General features: G+C 41.3%; 1 protein-coding gene across 1 annotated transcript; it reads left to right on the top strand.

Moving 5' to 3' along the window:
* The first annotated feature begins 11939 nt into the window (after window positions 1-11939).
* On the top strand, window positions 11940-19105 carry LOC119855713. The gene is made up of 4 exons (XM_043506252.1): window positions 11940-12289; window positions 13019-14868; window positions 16098-16504; window positions 18023-19105. Exons 1-4 carry the CDS (start codon window positions 12126-12128, stop codon window positions 19103-19105), a joined length of 3504 nt encoding a protein of 1167 aa, XP_043362187.1. The 5' UTR covers window positions 11940-12125.
* Window positions 19106-19397: the final 292 nt, after the last annotated feature.

Genomic DNA, 19397 nt, shown 5'->3' with positions numbered 1-19397 from the left:
AATTCACAGTCTTGGCTCAAGAATAAATCAATCGTAGAACAGCTAGTATCTATTATTGAAAGTGGCCAAGACTGAGAGGCATTGATAGAATTCTGTTGGGGAAGCTTTCACAGCACTTGCTTGTGTTATACATAGCTCTGGCCATTGTTAGTTACTTACTTTCATTAGCACTAGATTCACCCAAAACAATGTTAAGCAAAGGTCACAGACAGTACCCTTTTTCTGGTGTGTCTACTGTTGAGAGTCCCCCTCATGTTCGGATGAGCCCTGATAAAAGATCCTTGAGTAGCCCGTATCAGTCATCTACCTGTTCACTGCTGTTTAAGAAGTCCAAGCCCACTCTGAAATATGACAATTATTTTCTTCTTTATTCAGGCAATACTCTTATTTCATCAGAAACCAACTATGAAACTAGGCCAGGAGGTAAGTCACAACTTTCTTGAAAATATGGAAGCAGCCTGCTATGGCTCTATCTCCTGGTAAACCCCAATAATTCTGAGACCATTGTATTAACTCACCAAGTGGAAACCTTCTTTGACTATGACTTACCTGGGCAATCTGTGTGGCTGAGAAGAAACTGGGATGCCCTTTTGGAAGAGGAAATGGTGCAGATCATCAAGGAGCAAGTAGGTTGCTGAGTTAGGTAGGAGGAAGGGAGCAGAGTGATTACAGGCAGCAACCAAATCCCACCATTGATTAGAGCATCATCTCACTTAGGTAAGCCATGTTGAAAATAAATGTCAATCATCTTCATATAAATGGTCAACAAAAAAAAGTCTGCCCCATCACAAACAGCTTACAATATTTTTGATTTCAAGACAACCTATAAATGACTTTTTTTTAAAACTCAGCTTGCACTTTTTTTAATGATAAAGACAGTCTGAAATGTTTGTTTTGTTATAAAGTTTTTAATATTACTGTGGCATTACACCCCATATTCTTCATAGAGATATCATTATGATATGATTATGCTATAACTATGATGTATTTTATACCAGATAGGTCACGTGAGGTATCATTGAAAAGGTGATGATTTACTGAACATGACTATCCTATCTCTATGCATGTATCATTTTTGTATCTGAGGTTAGGAATATTGTCTATGCATCTATTGCAAGTGCGTTTACACCTGGGGAATGCCCATGAGACAGAATGCAATCAGTCTGGATGACTTGCTGGGAAGGGCCATTAGGGAGAACAACAGGTCTTTGAAGATGCTAATTTCCAGGAAGCCTTCCTGGGGACGCTACAAGAAGCCTCTGAGTTATGGCTGCAGGGACATGTGACCAAGTCACCGATACTGGACTCCATAATACTAGTATTTTTCCACTGACCGGGGTGGGGATCACACTAGGAGACAAAGGATTTCCACCATATGCAAAAACTATTTAAGGCAGGGGAGTGACATCATGGTTTGTTCTTCATTGATTCCCTGCCCAAGAAAGAGGGCAGCTGGAAACACCTGAGAACAAAAAGATGGACTAGGGGAGAAGGACTGAGCCCAGGCTAGAAGGTTGTCTAGACTGTGAAAGGAATATATGGCATTTTAAGCTACAAGCAAGTGCAGCTTGCCTTCAAAACTCTCTGCCTAAAACAACATTTAGGGTGAGAATTTGCTACTTATAACCAGTTTCTTTAGTATATTAAGCTTAGATTGTGTGTTTGTCTTATTTGCTAGGTAATCTGCTTTGATCTGTTTGCTATCCCCTATAATCACTTAAAACTTATCTTTTGTAGTTAATAAACTTGCTTTGTTTGGTCTAAAGCCAGTGTGTGGAAATCATAACTTGGGGCAGAAAGCTATGTATACCCTCTCCACACTGAGGGAGGGGCGAATTTCATGAGATTATGCTGTTCAGTTCTCTGTGCAGTGCAAGACAGTACAGTTTTGGGTTTACCCTCTAGAGGGGTGTGCACACTTGAGTACTGGGCAATTCCTTAGCTGAGCCTTCCAATACAGAGCCCATCTCAGCATCTGTGTGTATAGCTGCAGCTGGGGTTGTTTCCCTACCTGTATGTGTGCTGGAAAAGTGCAGTCTGAAGCCTGGGGAAGGCTGCATAGCAGTACCGTGTAAAGGGAACCCAGGCTGGTGGGTTAGGCGGGCTCAGCGATACCCCAGTCCCAGGAGGCACCCCAAAAGGGGGGGGGGAACCCATCACAATCAGGCATGTCAAATTCATCCATTCCTGGTTTTGCTAGAGCAGTGGTTCTCAACCAGGAGTATGTGTACGCATGGGGGTATGCAGAGATCTTCCAGGAGGTACCATCAGTTCACCTAGATATGTGCCTAGTTCTACAACAGGCTACATTAAAAAACACTAGCAAAGTCAGTATAAACTACAATTTCATACAGACAATGACTTGTTTATACTGCTCTATATACTACAGACTGAAATGTAAGTACAATATTTAATTCCAGTTGATTTATTTGATAATTATATGGCAAAAATGAGGAAGTCGGCAATTTCTCAGGAATAATGTGCTGTGACACTTGTGTATTTTTATAATGGATTTTATAAGCAAGTAGTTAAATGAGGTGAAACTTGGGGTACAGAAGACAAATCAGACTCCTGAAAGGGATACAGGAGTCTAGAAAGGTTGACAGCCACTGTGCTAAAGGATCCATGAGGGAATCAAGGATTTTTATTGTGAATGCCTGTAACGTAATTGAATGGACCTTTAGCAAAGGCTTCCTTCATCACAAATGTTAAATTAGTGACTGAATAAATGCATTAATCAAACCATACAAAAAATAAAGTTACTTAAAGAGTCCAGCTGAAAATCCCTTCCCCTCACCTCTCACGGCTTCCGAAATGTTACAGTTTAACTAAATTCTACCAATGCAGAAAGACCTGAAATTCTAAGGTAAGACAATCGGGATATTTTGAAAAAAACTTTCAGGACTTTATTATACATCTTAAAAAAGCAACTGCAAAAGAGGAGGGGGCACAAGGCCAATTTCCTCACCCCTATTTGCAGGTCATCTCTAGAGCAGTTTATCAGCTTCTGAGCTGCATTGCACTCTGTTCTGCTACATGAACCTGTCGCCTTTTGGGAAATATTGTTGTTTGATATTTATTTCTCCCATGGTTTTCAGAAATTGGCCAGAAGCCAGAAGAAACATTGTTCAGCAGAAAGGTCTGAAAACAACAGCTCATGGGAAATATGATTTCACTTCTTCCCAGCAGAGGAGATAGGAACTGTCAAAATGAAAATGGAACCATGGCACAGCCAATTACAGCAGCCTCTATATTTCAGGAGAAAAAGTTACAGCTTTGGCTTTGGGAAGGGGGGGGGGAAGCCTCCTAAAATTACACCAAATGTTTTCAGCTAAATTCAGACCTGGTGCCAGTGGGTGGAGTGCCGTCCAGTGGAGTCGCATCCTCCAGCACTAGGGCTAAAATTGGCACACCAGCTGACACAGAAACATAACTAGGATATTATAACAATCTATTTGAAAGTCTGCAGTGGGAAGCCAGAAACACCAATCAATATAAAGTGGAGCCTAGTCGCACCAGGCAATATATATACAAAGTTCTGTCAGCATGGCCATTATAAGCCCTGTTTCAGTTGTTTTGTACACACCCCACCCATTTAAAATCACATAAGGCTGAAACTTGTCATATAGGTTCCCATCCTGTAGCCGTGTTTATACAAACCTCTGTATAGTTCAGCCCTCTGCACTTTACAAAGTGGCAAATCCAGGAGGGTGGTATGTTGCTAAAAGCTGGCAGTTAGCAGACATGTGGGCCATGAAGAACTGCTCAGAACAACTGTAAAAAAAAACAAAAACAAAATCAAAAAACATGTTTCTGAGAATTCTTTTGGCAAGGTTATTGATATAATATATCGAGACAGGGAGAGACTAAGTGAGTTACAAAGTCAGCCAGTGAATTCGTGAGAGTGAGGAATAGAACCCAGACACCTGGGTCACAGTCTCCTCTAACCAGTAGTTTATACACCGTCTCTTACACGTAGGGCCAAATTAAAAGCTTGCAGGCTGCAGCAATATAATAAAACCCTTCCCAACACCGTGTACTTCTCCCATATCAGATACACTTTAGTAAACCATTTAATCAATTAAGATCATAACCAAGAAAATGCCAGATGGCTTAGCTCTCAAATTTCTAGGCTGGTTGAAATTTTATCAAAGTTTTTTGCCCACCAAAAAATGGAGTTTAAACTAAAATAAAACATTTTTTTCATGGAAATGTTTTTTAAACATATTTTTGTTTGCTTTTCAAAAAAATTGAAATGGAAAACTTTGTCAAAGTTTGACATTTTTGAAAAAACTCATTTCAAAATATTGGAAAAATTCTCTCCATTTTTAAGCCCTCCCCTATATTCACCACACTGGAAAAAGTGGAGGGGCAGAGGGACAGTTTGAGGAGAAAGGTAAAAATGAGAAAGTTTTACTAGTTATATCAGTATAATTATAGCGGAGTAGGTAAAATGATATAGTTATAAATGGCCTAACCCCCTGTGCATGCTCTTCATTCAGAATAAGAGTGGGTTTTTTCATCTTAGATTAAAGTGCTTCCAAAGCAACAGAAGCAAACCATAAAAAGGCATTCTTATATGAGAAAAAAAGTGTCCACATGATGTGAGGGGTTAATTCCAGTGTATTAGTTTAAATTCATATGTAACTTATATTATTATTCATACTTTAGCTTAGCTTTCCCATGTAGACAAGTCCTTAGAGCAGTGGTTCTCAACTAGGGATACATGAACCCTTGGGGGTATGTAGAGGTCTTCCAGGGGGTACATCAACTCAACTAGCTATTTGCTTAGTTTTACAGCAGGGTACATAAAAAGCACTAGTGAAGTCAATACAAACTAAAATTTTGTACACCCAACGACTTGTTTATACTGCTCTATATACAATACACTGAAATGTAAGTACAATATTTATATTCCACTTGATTTATTTTATTAATTATATGGTAAAACTGAGAGAGTCAGCAATTTTTCGGTAATAGTGTGCTGGTACACTTTTGTATTTTTATGTCTGATTTTGTAAGCAAGTAGTTAAGCAAGGTGAAACTTGGGGGTATGCAACAGAAATCAGACTCCTGAAAGGGGTACAGTAGTCTGGAAAGGTTGAAAGTCACTGACCTAAATCATACATGCACAGCAGGAATTGCTAAAAATAAACACTTGCAAGGAGACTGAGGTAGAGCAAAAATAACTGGAAGATTAATGTATCTAGTGCCCTGAGGGTTCCTGTACTTGCATTATAGGGTGTGTTGACTAGGGCTAGTTCTGGCTAGCCTATAGCATGGAGAACTCTAACCAATTCAGAAACAAAAGAAAATCTTTAGTACCTAAGACGCAAATAAAATTCTGCTCCTGTGCTTCATGTATCTCTGTCAACGTTTCTGTCTTGCAGGATTAGGTTTATAGCAACAGTTCAAACAAAACTGTCTCTGATATTTCTCCCAGGAATTAGCATGCTTAGAAAATTCTTGCAACGAGAGAACCAACCTGCAGGTACCTTTGTATATGTTACCAAGCAACTCAAGCACAGAGGCCTCTCCTGGAACATGCTGAAAGTCAAAGGAACCGGGTGAACAAACCTTTCCAGCTTTTCTATACTCTGCAATTCATTCGATAAAGTATTGTCACAGGTCTTCCTAAATGTCCCATCACTGCAAAATAATTTGAAATGGCCAGTCTAATTATCCAGCTGTGGGATCTGTGGTTATCAGTTTTGCCAAGTCAAAGCATTTCAAAATCGTGAGTCAGCCCTCCCTACCCCCAAAACAAGAAGATTTTTTTAAAAATAATATGTTCTGAATTCTTTTTTTATTCACCTTCTGGTTTCTGAGTATTTGGGGTACACTAGCTTCATAGCTTCAAGCTTTTCTCTATATGCCTCCAGGACAAGACTCTTCCTTTGAAATGAAATCCAAGATTTTCAAGCAATCTTTTGGTTCCAGCCACTGGGGCTTTCAACAAGACAGCAAATATTGTGAGACTTGTCAATTTGGGATTATTTGTATTGTGATAGCACCTAGGGGCTCCAGCCCCATAGTGCTAAACAACGCACAAGCATCACAAAAAGACAGTCCTCCTCCCCCCCCCACCCAAAAAAAAGAGTTCATAATCTAAGTATAAGACAAGAGAACAACAGGTGGATACAGCCAGACGGGGGAGGGAGCCCAGGAAACTAGCAATTTAATAATGATTTCTAGTTTATGGGTCTGTTTTCGTCTCTCTTTTCTGATCCTCTGTAATCTCTTGGAAAAATTGTTGTGTAGCTCAAGTATATTTGATAGTTTTTCACTAGGGATGAATCTTCTCTATCTCAGAATAACACACATGAAAATGTAAAGCTGACACTTAGGAAAACAGCGCATACTCATATCCAGAAATGGAGCAATGAGTTTGCCCGGTTTTTTAAATAATTTTATTTTTTATTACATTGCAAGTACTTATGGGTGAACACTCTAAAGATTCAGTTTGGTTTAGATAAATACCCAGAGCTTTGGATTACATTTACCCATCCTTTTCTAAAATACCTGAAACAGCTGAGTCTGCAAAATTGGGCAGGATGCCTAGTGAGAATAGGAATATTCCATGAGGTTTCTGATATTATTCAGTTTGGCCGGAAATAACTTACTTCTGTTAAGTTAAGTTACGCCAGTTTTACCTGAGACATTTTGTCACTTCTGGCCTTGGACTGAGACAGTGGGAACAGACGCAGGGTTTTTTCCTTTTGTGTTTGTGAGCACTGTGAACAAGTTGTCTTCTGCTTTACCAAATGGCATTGACCTAATTCAGGCCTATGTGCCACTGTTACACTTTAAATGGAAAATGAAGCATGAGCTAACTGAGCTCAGTGATTGTACTGCAGCAGGAACTGCTGGTCAGCCTTCTGGAGATTTGATGGTCTTTTCAGCTTCCTTACCACCTTCATACAAAGGTGCTGACACATTTGCCTTTGAAGTATTGAGGCAGCATGTCGTGAGGGTAAATGTATGTCTACGCATTTCTTGTCAAATGGATCGGTAGCATTTGAAACCACAGACAAAGCAAATTGAGAATAAGCACTGTTTGCTACAGTCAGCTCTAGCAGGTCACTAATTGGATGGAAATTAAAGAGGGACCAAAATAGGGGAAACACCAGTTTCAACTCCCCGCTCCCTGAATTTCAGGGTTTGGATTTGAATCCGTGGATCTGAATTTGGCTCTGTGATTTTATGTCCAAAGCTCTAAGGGGCCTCTTTTCTGGATTTGGTTTGGATTCAGCCCAAAATGGCAGAAATCTTGTGACAACAGGATTCCCACCATTTGAGAGGGGACAGATGACCAGTATGTCATTACATAATGGTTACTAAACACTCCGGAGCCAGATCAGTTAAGAAAGGAGGCACAGCACTTTTACACAACTGCCAAGACCCAGCTCATTCTGAGTCTGCTGAGCCATCTGGAAATATCTAGTTCATAATTGGGCATGATCAGGATTAATACAGATGTCCGCACAGTCACTTTTATACGGACATGATGACATCACCTAATTTGCCGAGCCACACCCATACTAACACAATGTCATCGCTATTGTATCCTTACAATGCTAAACAAAACTGGGCATTTAACAAAATAAAAAGTTGTAAAATATTACAAATCTAGCGATGCTGTAGATCAGTTTTGATTGCCTTTCCAACAGACCAAAGAAACAGCATATTTTTTCATAGCAAAGCCTTCAAAGAATCACTGGTACTGCCAATCCCAAGCATTCAAAAAATCATGTTAGCCCCCTGCCCCGAATCATGAGATTGCTTTAAAGCAATCTAATTTTTAAGCCAAATACATTTTCAGTTCTTTTTAGCTGCTTTCTGTTTTCTGAACCTTTAGGACATGCTTGCTCCACATTTTCAGGCTGTTCTGCCCAATCAGGAGGGCTAGGATGCTTATTTATTTAATGAAATCTGAGATTCTCATGCAATCTCTTGTCTGTAGAAGGTGGGACTTTAAGAAAAAAAACAAACCCAATATCGTGAGGCTCATTATAAAATTGCAAGATTTATGTGCATGCTTAACTGCAAGTAGCCCCATTGAAGTCTATGGGACTATTCACATGCTTAAAAGGTAAGCATGTGCTTAAGTGATTTGCTGGGCCAGGGTCCCTAGGGGACACATGCTTATGCTATATCTAATTATAAATAAACGGGGTTTCAGTTTCCAGACTTGTCAGGCCAGCAACTTTCACAAGCACTAAATAGTTTAAATAAAAATTCTTGCGTCTAACTAGTACTTCCACCCTCCCCCAATCACATCTAATAAAGTAAATTGTTTAAAGGGATTATTGAAGGATGCTGCTGAGATTGGCAAAAACAGTGAGTTCAGTGTCACAACTTCTTTCTCAAAACAATTAACCATAATCATAAAGAACAGAACTTTAGATTTAGTCATAGCCAATCATGGCTTTAACTTAAAAAATCCTTGCAGTCAACATTTAGTTTGATCATAGATCCTTTTAATTCCAAAAGAGTCCTGTAATTCTACATAGCCTCAAGCATATTCACTGAGCTGTATACAGTTAAGTAATGGGGTAATTAAATATTGCTTTGCTGTACAGAGTGCCACCTATAACAAACATAACACATTGTGGGCTCCAGCAGCTGGATATGCATTTTCATGTCACAGGATTCTGTGGTCTTATCTGCAAATGAATATTAATTTATATTTATATAGGATCTTTCAAAGGATCCCAAAGCATTTCAGAGAATACCGTTGCTAAAACACAGGCACCTGTAGAGGGGAGGGTGGCAGGAAGGCCAGCAATTGATACAAAGCCCAATGCAAAACCAAAACCATTGGCTAAAGGCAGCAGGGCACATCAGTGCTCTCATGAAAAGTGCCACTGGGTGGGGTTCTCGCAACAATTTTTTTGGTGGCCTCAGAGTGCAGCCACCAACTCTTGCTGGTGGCCACTCAGACACATTTCCCTAAAATATAATTAACTTTAGGAAAAACAAATGGATATGTGCATGTCCATGCCCCAAAGCATTGTAATTTATTTATATAGGGTGGGTTTTCTTGGAAACTCAATAATAAAAATAATGTACCATTGTATTTAGGTGCTGATGGCCCCCACTGCCTCCCCTGACCCCCCACCCATTGCCTCTGGTTCCTGCTGCCTCCCCCGACCCACCATGTAGCCCCCCTTGGCTCCCACTGCCTCCCCCAACCTCACACCCCACCCTACCCTGAGCTACCCATTGCACCCCTGGGCCCTGCTGCTTCCTCCACCCCACATTGCCCCAAGCTCCCTTCCATGGCCTCGCACTCCAAGCTCACCCTGCTCCTTGCCTCTTGACCATGCTGCCAAGTAAGGCCTGCTCTGCTGAAGCCCTGCTGCCTTGGGATGAAGTCCAGAGCCGGAGCCCCACAGCTGGAGCCGGGGAAGAGGCTAAAGCCCAGAGCCCTGAGCTTGGAGTCCTGGAGCTGGAGCTGGGGGGCGCGGAAGCCTGGAGCTCTGCCCAGAGCACGGGGGCAGGCTGAAGCACAAACCCTGACGCCAGAGCCTAAGGCTGAAGGGGGATTAAGCCCACCCCTTTAGCCCTGTGACTTAGTGGAGGGAGAGGGGAGGAAGAAGGGAGAGGCTGAAGCCCACTACTGGAGCCTCTGGCTGAACCAGGGAAGGGGGACTGGAGCCCACTCTGAGTCCCGCGACTGAAGATGGGAAGGAAGGACTCATGCCCTCCCCTGGAGCCCGAGTGTTTTGCCCCCTCCCTTATCTCTGCCCAGGAGTCTGTAATAGCTGCAGGAAAACCGCCATGCGGCACCATGGCCACATTTCAGAGATGCTTCAATGCCTGTGCAGAGGGAACAGCATCTTGATTTGTAAGACTTCATCCACTCCACACAATAAACCACTTAACTCAGGACGATGAAAGATTGAGTCAGCCCTGATAGGATCTTAACCTATGTTTCCATCCACAGCAGTATTCTAAAGATCTCATCTACAGTGGGGAGAAAATGGCATTAATAAACCATTGTAAACACCATTTAAGAATGGTGCCTGTACCCATGTTTTGAATATGCTTTGCCTGGCCCCCAGTACAGACCAAATATACGGTAACTGTCTCTGGACAAGTAGAACACATCTTTTACCCCCATTGAGACTTCCACATTAGCCAGGTAATCTCTGCATCCTGCAGGAACTATTTTATGCTGTGTTACTTGTAATAGTTTTATCCCCAGTGAAAAAAGGTACCTCAAAACATAATGGATCTCATTTATCTCCACTGCTACTCCAGTGCCCTCAATGGGGTGACATCAAGGATGAAACTGGACAGACATGTTAACCCTTGGACTGCCTCTGGTCCTGTAATAACGCCTTTCCCCCTGCTACCATTAAAAAAAAAAAAAAGCATGCCTGGTCAGGTTACGGCACTGCAGTTTCCCAGGCACTTCTCTCAACCATATGTTGAAGGCCCCCCTCAGGAGGCCCTAGTCTAGTATTTCATCTCCTAGAGACCAGGTGGTCTTTGCTCATGACAGAGGCAGAAATGAGAGCATCATTGTGTCTAAAGGAAACCATGCTAAAAAGCATAAGGGGCTGTTTGTGGCTCTACACTGTTTTTCAAGAAAGACTTTTGAGCTGAGCAGTAACGGTGAGTATTGTAGCTTTTTAAAAGGTGGCTCAAAGTCTGTAAACCAATTGATCATTTTGGATATTGCTCACCTAGAATTAAACTAGTGGGTTCTAATTAACAGTTTAAATCTTAGGAAGCTTTAAATCTCTCTGATTCTGCACAAGCAGTAGCTGACTAACTGTAAATGTGTATTCCCCCCTCCCCCCACAGCTCTGAAATGCAATGAAGCAGCAGCCTCTGGTTACCTCAGAGGCACATACATACAATGTGAGAATGGATGCTTTGAGGATATACACTGGTGCTGATGACAGGCTTCTTATCTCTGGGTCCCATCTGTCCCTGGAGAAGCGAGTTTTACCAACACTACTGCTTCTTGCACTGGTATCTCTCTCAGGAATCATGGCTGCTGTGGTTGCCAGGGAATCAAACAACACATGTGAGGAGATCCAGATCCTTCGAGGCATCCCAGACACAATAGCCTTTATGGGGAAAGTATTTTACTACCCAGTACCACCATTTGCCTTTCAGGGAAAGATAACCCAGTACAAGGTAACACTGAGTTAAATACACTCTTCTGTATAATACGTTATTTACTCTAGATCTTTGCAATAATTTCTAGTTAATTACAATACAGCTCAGGAATATCTGCATGGAGAGGGATTTTTAATAAGACTATTTTAAAACCTAACTTTGATTTCAGCATAACAATTAAATTAATTCTATATTAAAGAAACACCCAAAACATATTTTAGGCACTAAATAGTCTTTAATGTCAAACATGGCTGCTGACTGCAGTCTCAAAAACAATTTTTTAAAATAGTGTCAGCTTTTCCAGACATCCCTGACCTGCTCATTTAATGCTCCAATATATTATCTACATTTTAGACAGAAAGACACATTTATTTTTTATTGTTAGCAACAAGACTTTGTATTGCACATTATTGCAAAAACATGACTTCTCCTCCAATGGAACTGTGGCATACATAATAAAATATGGACTGTCCTTGTAACGGAAAAGCTTTCACACCAAGAACTTATGCAAGAAATAGGCCGAGAGGAGGACAGGTTTTTAGAAATCTGGTTCCCTTTTTACTGCAGTTACATGAGGATGAGTCCCCAGCCAGCAAAACAGAATCTTTAGCCAGTTTCTTTGAATATTAAGCTGATCCTGAATAAGTAATAAATGATGTAGTACATTAACATTTTATTGTAAACTTTGCCTTAATAAAAAGTTGCAAAACAAAACAAGACAAAAAACAATTGTAATTAAATAAAACCCTATTGATAGCTTACAGCTGTGTTTAAGAACATCTGCAGCTGATTCTGTTGACTAGCTTAGTCTTTTCTGCACAGAGCTTTTGTTGTATACTTTTCAGCTATAATAGTGATGTCCATGTGCTGATCCTAGAACTCAGTACATCTTTTGTCCTATTATGGAATAGATTACGTTGGCTAATGGTGCAGATTTGCCAAAATGGTTGGAGTTCAATCCTAACACAAGTACACTGCAAGGACTGCCAATGTATGAGGAGAATGGAGAATACCACCTGAATATAGCCGCCCATGAAGACGGGTGTGTTCAGAAAACACCAAGAGCCAATGTAAATTTCACCCTTCATGTTCAGGACAGCATTCTGATCCCAGAAAAGAAGACTGGCTTAAGTCACATGTCCAAGGGCAATATGTGAGTATCCTTAATGTCAGCAACTTACAAATGCATTTGGCCAAAAGCACCAAAAAATGTGGATGCATCTACCCGATGCAGGATTTGTTTATTAAGGAAAAGTGAAGCTGAAGAAAAGGGTGAGGAAGTGTGGGTTGAATGGAAGGAGGCAGACACAGGGTCAGATTTAGTACCCATTGAAGTTAAAGGAGTCTTTTCATTGATTTTAGTGGGCATTAGATTGGGGACTGTAATCATCAAGGAAGCTGGGGTCTGTATGGGGTGAGGAGTGTCTCAAAAATCAACACTGGGATGGAGAGCTAAGAGGTGGGAAGGGAAGAAATTTTAATTTCCTAACCTACAGATGATAAATAACTAGCAAATGCATTGGAGGCGGGGGGGAGGGCAGGAGAAGAAACAGTAATTGAATGAGTACTACAATGTTCTATGACCAGAAAGGAGCCAGGACCTGTTCTAACCCAGAAAAAGTATGGTTGATAAACTGTTTATTGTGAGATCAGAATAGGAGATCATGAAGCTAAATATAAACAACTGTAATTATATACAAATACTGCCTGAATGGAATGGGGACCTGAAATTTATCCAGATAAGAGGGAGCTTGGCTAAGAGGTAGAGTTTTCCCATGTAATTGATGTACATCAGGGGACATGCCTAAATTCAAACAGGAATTTTCACATAAAAGGGGGTCAAATGAAAGGAGTTTTACTGTCTACATTTTTGGACTTTCAGTTTCAGTTCTGAAAGATGTACAAGGGACAGCTCTCTCACCTCTGCCGAGATCATTATCCATGCTGCAGCTGAATCACTGGATGTTCAACAACGCCTCTTTCTGGTATGCACCATGGCAGAATATCTCCATCTGGATCCCACCTCATTGGCCCTAAATCCATATCAGGGTTTGATACACAGAAGCAGGAGGAACTTAACAATACTGGCTGAAGATATTAGACACATCAGCTTCATGGAAAGCCATTACATAGGACTCTATTGGCCCGTTGGATGTGGAGTTTTTGCAATGCTCTATGAATTAATTCAAGTTCTAAGACACAATGTTGATTCACACCATCTTTCACAGCTCTTAGGGTATGAAATTGCAGGCTGGAGAATAATTAAAAGAGAAGGATTTGAAAGAAAACGTTCAGGAAGACAACGCAGACAGTTAATGGTTACACCAACACCTACACTGAAAATGGCTGAAACCATGGCAAAGCCAACCAGGGAAGATGTCTTCACTACTTTGCCACCAAATTCACTTGTTTACTTACACAGAAAGACTGCGGTATCACCTGTTCAGACTTGGTTTTCTTTCCACGAAGCAAGCACAGCTGTCACCAGTTACATAGATCTCATTCCACTTTTGGTAACAAGCCCAGGAAGTTTAGGGGCCTTAGAAATGGACCCATCACAGAACTTTCAGAGTAAAAGACCAATGTCTAGTACTATTTTTCAAGATCTCTCTGCTTTTGCTTTTCCTGAACTTTCACCTTCTTTGATCATTACAGCAACCTCTCTTTCAACAGAATTTAAGGGGCTGCAGAATACAGTTTCCAGTATGCCACTCTTATTAGAGCAACCACAATCTCACATGCAAGAGTTGGATGCATTTTTGCAGTCTGGCAAATCAGAGCCATCAAGGCATCATTTTCTATCAGACCTTTCTTTTGACATCGCTGAGTCAACCGGTAAAGGCCAATTTTCAAGACCCATTTACAATTTAGTGACAGAGACAAATTACGAATGGCCTTTAATCTCTCCAGAAGTATCTCTTGTTAAGACAGCACCTCAAACACATTTTCCAGAAGAAATATTAATGACATCGGTTTATAGCCGTCAGGAGGACAGCATCTCGGGTTATGCCCATTTTCCTGAATTTGGAATACCATCTAGTGCAACCATCTCTCCAGAAAAGCTGACTTCAACATTCATATCAACTTCAGTACAACTGACTATGTTATTTGGTTTTACACCTCCTACTGATGACATGTTACTACTTTTGTCAGGTGGTAGCGATCTGAGTCAGGAGCTATTTAATGGCTATGAATACATGTCTAATTCTTTTATGACTATCCCACAGACAGACAGATTTCCATTTCCTGAAGGAAAAACCTCAGTTCCTTCTATAATCCACATGGACACATTGATTTGGGATAGAGAATCCAACTCAAGCCATGTTACCTCAATATTGGGTTCTTCTATTTTAAGTAGCACTTTCCCCAGTGATGCTGAAACTTCTCATGAAATAGGTCTGACAGCTCAGTCCTATCCTGATAATGCTCCACTGCTTACTCTGCCTACAGATTTTGCTGGCTTTGACAGCTCTGAGCTGTCCAGACCAACAAAGATATTTACTTCTTATGACAGCAGCAAGCTCAGAACACAAAATCATTTTCCAAGTGTTTTACCTAGTGGCACAAAGGATTTAAATTCAGACAAATCTCTTGGAACCACAATGCTTTTGCCAAACGTCACAATGTTTACCCTGGAGTTGACTGAAATGTCAAACATCCCATCCTACACTGCAGAAATATCTGCGAGAACTATATTTAATACCACTTCTCATCTCTACAACAATGCACAAGGTACGTTTAAGGTTTGTGTCTTGTTATTCATAGTATTTATGGAAATGCCGACTAACGTGAAGGGAGTTGGTGGATTCTTTCCTGATTCTAGCAGACATGAGCCCACATCCATTCTCAAAACACCTAACCGTAGAAACCTGAGGAGAGGGGATAGCAATTGAATGGACTCAGAGACTCTACTATACCCTGGATCTTGAGGTGGTACATTTCTCAGGCCATTTGAAGAAGCTTGCAGTGCCACTGCTCATGCAGCTTCCTTTGTGGATAATAATTTGCCTGTAAAAAAAAAAAAAACTATAAGTGGTAATTGTGGCAGATCTTAAATACTAGAAAAATTACGTGAAGCATTTTGGTTGTCAAAATATTTCTAGATTTTGGAATGAATTGAGTGCCTATGTCAGTCTGGCCATTTTCAATGTATGACCCAGTAACTGCCCTTCACAAAAGAGTTTTTGTAATGCTCAGTCTCTATTTTGATGCACTAGTAGTGAAAATTTGTAGCTCTAACTATTGAGGCTGCCAGTGTTCAGTCATTTATCAAAGGCCACAGGGGAGCAACACAACCTTAGGGAGATTTTCCCACCAATATGTTTGAAAGGACATGCCATTCGGTGCTTTTCAAAAGTATCTTTCTAATCCAATGATAGCAGCCATCCTGGTGCCGGTTCAGTCAGCCGTGTCTACAGGAGGGGGTGGGGAGTTTATGTGCTCCAGAGTCAAGCAAATCTCCCATTACCCTCTTCCCATTGAACACTTGGCTATACATATTTTCAACTTGAGACCAAAGTGACCTTTAATATCAACTCACTGCATAATAAATAAATTAATAAAATAAATTAATGCCTCACATGTATAGGTTTTACACGTTTAATGTTAATTAACGAATTAATTGATTCTTAGCACCACTATTGCCACCCGGCATCATCCCAATTTTAAGGATGCGAAATCAAGATGGAGAGGTTAAGTAACTTGACCAAGACCACACAGTGAATCAATGGCAGAATTAGGTAGATGCCACTCATAAATGAGGAAATTCACATTCCATTCTCCTGTGGCTTCTGCCTCAACACACACCTTTTCCACTAGATTTTATTTTTTCGTAATCACATGGTTAAAAAAAGTCTTATCTCTGTGTTACTAACACTGGAACTTATCAAAACAATTTTTTTTTCAAAGCCAGAATATCTCATCTAATACTGTAACAAATATTAATCATTTCATTTTCACAGAGCTGGTACAGATGTCATCTTCACTGGTCTACCAAGATACAAGCAGCTTGCCATTCCCCACATACGAATCACTGCAATCTACAAAAGTTGCATGGGTTCATCCTCTGTTTTCTATGTCACAGGTGCCTCAGGACATAACTCCAGGTAATACACACAATTACTTTGGAAAGCACAAGCATAACAAACTTCAGTCTCTCCCAAATGCAGAGTGGCTCCTCCCTTCTAATGTCAGCCATAGTGAGAAGTTGGAACGTATTTTTCTAGTCTTGCACGATCCCTCTGCCTCTCTGCACTTTCCAGAATTCAGAAATCTCCTTTCTACTTCTTCATGCTCCATCATGGAATTGAAAATCTCTTGCCCCTCTGATCTAATCTCTGACTCTCCCCACACGGGGTCTCCTCCACCTGTACAGCAGCCCCACCAGAGGACAGGGCTGGGGGCAGCACAGCAGCCAAGCCGGAGGAGATGCCTGTGTGGGGTCACCTGTGGCCCCATGTTCTGCTCCTTTCCCTGCTGTAGTTCCCAGGAGAACCCTGTGGTTCAGGCGTCTCCCGGGAACCGCAACAGGGAAAGAAGCAGAATGCCAGTAGCTCCTCTGGTGGCTGTACCACCCCCAACCCCAGAGGGCTCTCCCAGGAACCACAGCAAGGAAAGGAGCAGAACATGGGGCCACCGGACGGCCCCAGGCTCGCAGCTCCTCCGGTGTGGCTGTACTACCCCCAGCCCCGTCCTCCAGTGTGGCTGCTGTACAGACGGAGGAGACACTGCGTGGAAGGGCTGGGGGACAGGACAGGTGTGCTGGAGAAGCTGCAGGTGTGGGGCCGCTTAGCGGCTCCATGTTCTGCTGCTCCTCTTTCCAGTACGCCGTACCAACTATAAATATCTTGCTGGTGCGGTATACGAAACCATAGCACCCTACTTGCACTGCTGGAGAAAAGGGAATATTATCTCCATGTCCTTCCCTGGCCTCTTGGAGTGTTACAATGTTTTCCACCTCCTCTTCCCTTCTCCCATTTGTACCCACCATTCCCAGAATGGAAGTTCAAAAAGGCCCTGCAAGGTGGTTGCCAGGCAGACATTTTAAAAGCCCAGATAGCTACCCAATGTAATGCAGATAAAATAAGTGAAATAGCTTTTTTCCTATTGAAATGGTCTGAGGAACTACTGTCATTAGTGTAAAGGAAACAAAGAATGTAGACCAAAAAAAAGTCAAACTTGAAACCAATAAGAAGTAATTAGAGGAGACTCAAAGCAATGAAAAGTAATTCAAGTCTGGGATTTAGATTTTGGGTACAACTGTCACAGAATTCGAAACTTTAATGAAGGCTGTCTGATGCCCAGATCTTTCAGAAATTGATATTGCTTTAATGAACATGAGCCATTTTTCATCTAAGAAGATATTTGAGGTTGAATCATACCTTGCCATCCAAGATTAAGTGACCCTCCTAGTTAAGGGGAAGGTAGTTGTTATGGATATTATAGAAACCCAAGTGCAACGCTATAGCTTCCTGATGAATCAGTAAGAGGGGAAGTGACTGAAGGGACTTCAAGCTATCTTCAGCATAGGTACAAGCATCATTTTGCATGTGGTAGAAGTTACCTATTTCATAAGAAAGTGTCATTTGTGGTGCTCAAGAAAGGATGGGTCAAGGGATGGGATGCACTGGAGAAGGGGCAGGGACATACTTACCCCAGATAAAAATCTGTGTAACTGATTAGCTGCCATAAGTTTTACCGGGTTTCTTTATCATCATTCACTGTCAGCCAGGCTGTTTGTTTCTAGTAACTTTCCCTCCCCATTACTTCATCCTTTGTAGGTCAAACAAACACTTTCCCTAAAGTTGTTAACTCCATTAAATTCATAACAGCAACTATTGGATGCAAGTTCCATTTTTCAATACCCGCTGACACATTTTATGATCAGGAAGATGGCAACTCAACTCAGTTGACTCTTGGAATAAATCCAGTCGACGGCTCACCATCAGGGCCAGAAAGCTGGCTTCAGTTTAATGTGTCTCACCAAGCCATGTATGGCTATCCACTCAGTACTGATTTTCAATATTCACCTCAGGAGTTTGTACTATCTGCCACAGATTCAGGGGGTCTGACTGTTTGGGAACCTCTCATCATTGAGCTTTTGAAGCCCACCAGCATTCCATGCCATATTTATACCATCAGAATGAAAAATAGTTACTGCTCATTCCTGAGACGGAGAGAAAGGGTTGGTTTATTCCTCGACAAGCTTTCTAAATATTTAAACTCCAGCAGTCTTAAGAGCATCACACTGACTGCCCTCAGACCTGGGTCCACTGTAATCTCATGGTACAACAGGTCTCTGTGTAGAAGCACCAACAGATCACTGAGCTGGTGCTCAAGAGATGAAATCCAGGAAGTGCTGAATAAACTAAGAGTACCCGATGGGAATGTCAGCCCATACTTTGCTGAGGCAATGTTGCCAGAATACAAAATTGACATAGTTGAGAAGGTTTCATATGGAGGAATCTGCTTGCCCACTACAAAGCCATTTAATGGATCCTTGACTTTAAACAGTACCTTCCCTACATATAACGAAGAGAGCAATTCCCGGATTAGAAATGTCTTGCTAATTAGCTTATGTGCAACCATCATGGTGGCTCTGATAATTGTTGCCTACCATTGTTATAAATATCACAAGAAGATTCTTGAATCACAGTCTATGACTTTTCAGGGAAGACCCTTATTTGACTATATTGACCTGGAAATGGACATGCTGAAACCCCGCAAAGCGCCTGTACTTCAACGGGAGGTTCCACCCTCGCTGCATTTATGGATCTCTGTGCCACCTTCTTCCCAAGAGCAACCTTGCAGGCCCAATGTAACTTCTGTTGCCTCAAGACTGCCTCAGTCTCTACCGCCTTTCCAGCCTCCAAAATATCAACTCCCACCTCATTATAAAGTAGATATTACTAGCTGCAGTGACCAAGGCAATATTCACAGAAGAGATTACCCTAAATCTGGATTATACTAAGTATCTGTCTCAAAAGAGGCATGTTTGTCTATTACTCACAAAGAAAATGCACAAATGATAAGCATCTTAACTTTGTATTCTGTATTAAATTTGAAAAAGATATTAAACCCTAAAAAAGTTATAAGGTGATGTTACAATATAGAATTCTGGAACTAACAATTAATGCAAGATGCCAAAAGAAACAGATTTAGGTAAAAAACCAAAAGGTTAGTGGTTTGTTTTGTAGCAACAGATTGATATGGAAGGATTGCCAAGAGGCAAGTACTGACACAGCTCAGACAGTACCTATATA

Source organism: Dermochelys coriacea, chromosome 1, assembly GCF_009764565.3.
Source record: "Dermochelys coriacea isolate rDerCor1 chromosome 1, rDerCor1.pri.v4, whole genome shotgun sequence".
Taxonomy (NCBI): domain Eukaryota; kingdom Metazoa; phylum Chordata; order Testudines; family Dermochelyidae; genus Dermochelys; species Dermochelys coriacea.
This window is presented reverse-complemented; position numbering and strand designations above follow the sequence as displayed.

Bases quoted from the DNA above. Each gene is read 5' to 3' on its own strand.
- LOC119855713 (XM_043506252.1), top strand. From the start codon at position 12,126: ATGTATGAGGAGAATGGAGAATACCACCTGAATATAGCCGCCCATGAA. The intron at 12,290-13,018 runs GTGAGTATCCTT...TTGGACTTTCAG, and splicing joins CACATGTCCAAGGGCAATAT to TTTCAGTTCTGAAAGATGTA. The intron at 16,505-18,022 runs GTACAGCAGCCC...TTTTATGATCAG, and splicing joins ACACGGGGTCTCCTCCACCT to GAAGATGGCAACTCAACTCA.